Source organism: Copadichromis virginalis, linkage group LG7 (assembly GCF_057382275.1).
Source record: "Copadichromis virginalis isolate Kocher_CV1m ecotype Utaka linkage group LG7, C_Virginalis_male_GT1.1, whole genome shotgun sequence".
Lineage (NCBI taxonomy): Eukaryota > Metazoa > Chordata > Actinopteri > Cichliformes > Cichlidae > Copadichromis > Copadichromis virginalis.
The window spans coordinates 54,107,495-54,111,195 of NC_140624.1; the positions used below are offsets into that span (position 1 = coordinate 54,107,495).

Sequence of the window (3,701 nt, forward strand, 5' to 3'; positions counted from 1 at the left end):
AAACTGTCACATATGGCGGTAAAGTCGGGTAAAACACAGTCCTTCGATATTCATATTTTAATAAGCCAGACATATTCATCTTGACTTGGTTTACTGCAGCTCCCCCGAAGTAAGAAACAAATAATATAAACTAAACTATATGCTGGTAGAGTCAAACTGTATCTGCAAGGAGAACAATTAGGTTGGAAGTATAATATATATTACTGTGGGTTTTAATTGGCTTACACAAATTCTGCAGCTTCTGAAAATTTTAACTTTATTGACACCATTTTTATCACGTGTTTATACTGCTTCCTAAAACGCAGGCCGATTGATAATTTTGATCTAATAAAGAGTATAAAAAATAAATACATTAAAATAAATTTTGATTTAAAAAACACCTAATTGCCGCAATTCAGTGAAAATGTTGAAAATTCCAAATAATGTCCAAACACAGGCACAGATACACGTACACACACAGTGCAACGTGCTCCAGACGCACGGCACGGCCTTCTTTCTGTGCCTTGCATGCGTGACCCGTGACTGATTCGAGTTAACAGCTGACTCTTTTCCATTGCAAATGGCTCGCGGATAATCTAGATAACTACCGGATCACGCAAACCGAGCTGCCTGAGTATGGTGCAGCAGACTCTGACAAAGGCTGTCTGATAAGAAATGTAAATATCGTGGGTGGGGGGCGTGTATTTCACGCCTTTATGATTTTATATATACATCGCTGCGTAGTTTGTTTGGAAATTAAAAATCCAGATGTTGCCTCCAATAATTTATGTCATTCGGTAACTTAACAAAGTTCAACAAAGAAAAAAAAATGCTTGTCAAAATATCCTCTCGGATCCTTCAACGACCACACCACCGATTACACTTTTCTAAAGATTTTTTAAAAAAATGTTGAAAACATTGCGTGGAATAAAAGCTTTAGATTAGTTATGTGTGGAGTGTAGGCCACCGTGAATGGCCACTAAAAAGGATGCAGGCCACACCAAACTTTTTTTTTCCATAAAAACACTCATAGCTCATTTTCAGTCCCTTTTTTGTGATTGAATTTGTTCCTCTCTTTTCATTCGCCGTGCTGACGTTTCCTCGCCATGTGATCAGAGCAGTAGTATAAATACCGCGAGAAGGTCCGCCCCTTGTTTGATTCAGGTTTGGCCCTTTTGCAGGTTTCACAGCACAGTTTCTCAGCCTGCCATCGACGGGGGTCGCTCCTCATAGTTGTTGATTTTTTTTTTTTGGAAAAAGGAAACAGCCTGTAAACATATGGAAATAGCGACAAAGCGGAGGGACAATTCTCACCGGTGGCGAAGCGTGCTCCTCTCATCTCCCCCTCCTCATACGAGTTGCTGAAGAGGGAGGAAAGGGACAGCTTGTGCATCTCACGGTCTTCCTCATCTGGCGTCGGAGGGGCACGGCCGTGCGTGAGCCATGACTCTGAGCTCAGAGATGTCGGATGCCTCCATCCTTTCGGAAGAGACCGACATAGACGTGGTCGGAGAAGGCGAGGATGGAGACAGCCAGACGCGCTCCTACGTGGATGAAGTAGCGCAGATGCACGACGGTATCCTCCTGGCCGGCTCTCCACCTCCGTGCCTGGACAGCTCCACCTCTTCAAGGGATACCTACAAGCCGGCGGGCAAGAACACCCTGGTGAAGCCACCTTACTCCTACATCGCCTTAATCACCATGGCCATTCTTCAGAGTCCCAAAAAGAGGCTCACTCTCAGCGAGATCTGCGACTTCATCAGCAACCGCTTCCCGTACTACAGGGAGAAGTTCCCGGCCTGGCAGAACTCCATCAGGCACAACCTATCCCTCAATGACTGCTTCGTTAAGATACCGAGGGAGCCCGGGAACCCAGGGAAAGGCAACTACTGGACTTTGGACCCGGAGTCGGCTGATATGTTTGACAACGGAAGCTTTCTGAGGCGGAGGAAACGCTTCAAGCGGCAGCAGACTCAAGACCTGCTGCGCGAGCACAACACTTTTCTGCCCGCGGCCGCTGCCTATGGCTACGGACCGTACGGCTGCGGGGGATACGGCATCCAGCTCCAGTCCTACCACGCACACTCTGCGCTTTTTGCTTTCCAGCAGCAGCAGCAGCAGCACCCGAGGCATTCACACTCACACTCGGGGACCATTATCCCTGCACCGTCCCTGATGCCCACCAGCACTACCACGGACTTAACCAGAAGTAGATTTTATCCCCAGCTCAGCTCCAGTCTGGGCTCAGCCGGCGTGCAGGCAACATCACCGGTCCAGAAATCGAGCTCCCCGGTGCAGCGGTCCCCCTTCTCCATAGAGAGCATCATCGGAGGGTCTCTTAGCCCCTCCAGGACTTCTCCTGTCGTTGTCCCAGTCTTACCGTCCTCTCTGGGGCCTGCAGTGACCAGCCAGTCGCAGACCATACATCCTGGAGCTGTTTTACATCCGGTTGAAAACTTTCCGAGCAGAGTTGTCAGCGGCACTAGCGCCTGTTAAATGTCTTAACTCCAAACTTTTCAAGACACTTAAAAAAAGAGACAGCAACCTAAACAAAAACGCCCCTCTTTGAAGGTAGGATTATTTTTGTATGTTTGTTTTGCTAGCACGCAGCTGAATGATGGACATGCAGAACACTATTTGTGCCTATATATTCATGCTGTTCATGAAGATATATTTATGTTCATTATTTTTGTTTGTTTATTTCGGTGTGAATCAGACTTTCGACCACGAATTTAACTTTCCAGCCTTTTTTTTTTTCCCTACCATGAAGTGATTCGTTTTCAGTCACTGTATAAAGGCGTCTCAGGATAACGGACAGGTTACAAACGATCACGTGTCTGAAACAGGCTTATAATGTATTTGTGTCAAACACATCAATGTTTTCTATCAGCCAATCAAAGCGACCTTTTTTGAAGGTTTTGATTTGATGTTTGTATTAAAGAGAAACGCAGAGCAAAGTCATACATTTATAATAATATGCAGTGTTTATTTCAGTAATTAAACCTTGTACATTTTTGGCAAGTATTGTGTAATTCAAGTGTGATATTTTTACACAGTTTATTGTTTTGTTTTTTTTCCAACAAGAATAAATTTCGTTTTGCAAAAAAAGAAGAAAAAAAGCAATTTGTTTGGAAATAAATTTATGAATTGATGTTGAGCTTTCTTGGCGGTTACTGTTGAAACAGACGTGTTGCTGATGTTGTTGTGTCTTTACACTGCGGATGTGTTAACTATAACTGTATGATCCAAATATAGTAACCACTGAATGGCTTTAAGAAACACACACAACTCTTTATAACACACACACACATGTGCGTGCCAGTCAGATAATATTTACAAATGCATTAAATCTGACTGCACTCTAAAGTCATTGCTGTGCCCTTTGGAACATGCGCACACAGGGCCTGCGTGTCCATCTGACCTCTTTCGCACTCATCCTCGTAATTACAGTGAGCGGACAGGAGTGTGTCGTAGGGGTGAGACAGGGGCTGTATTTCTGCCTGCTTCAGCTCAGCGATTATCCCGGTGCTGGTGTCGACAGGCGGCCTGGGCTCTTGAGCAAACACTACTCATCCAGAATTTCATTATCTGCTCGTATTAGACCCGAGAGAAAAATGAAATGTTGCTCCTGAAGTCAACAGCGCTCACGATGTTTCGGAGGTTAGAATCACCTTTAATCCACTCACCGTTTTCAGTGTTTGACAGTCTTAATGCAACTTTAT

General features: G+C 44.8%; 1 protein-coding gene across 1 annotated transcript; it reads left to right on the top strand.

Annotated features, from left to right (window-relative positions):
- The first annotated feature begins 1,157 nt into the window (after nt 1-1,157).
- foxd1 (forkhead box D1) lies at nt 1,158-3,125 on the top strand. Its single transcript, XM_085465248.1, has one exon. The coding sequence runs from the start codon at nt 1,423-1,425 to the stop codon at nt 2,473-2,475; it is 1,053 nt and encodes a 350-aa protein (XP_085321374.1). The 5' UTR covers nt 1,158-1,422; the 3' UTR covers nt 2,476-3,125.
- The last annotated feature ends 576 nt before the right edge of the window (nt 3,126-3,701 follow it).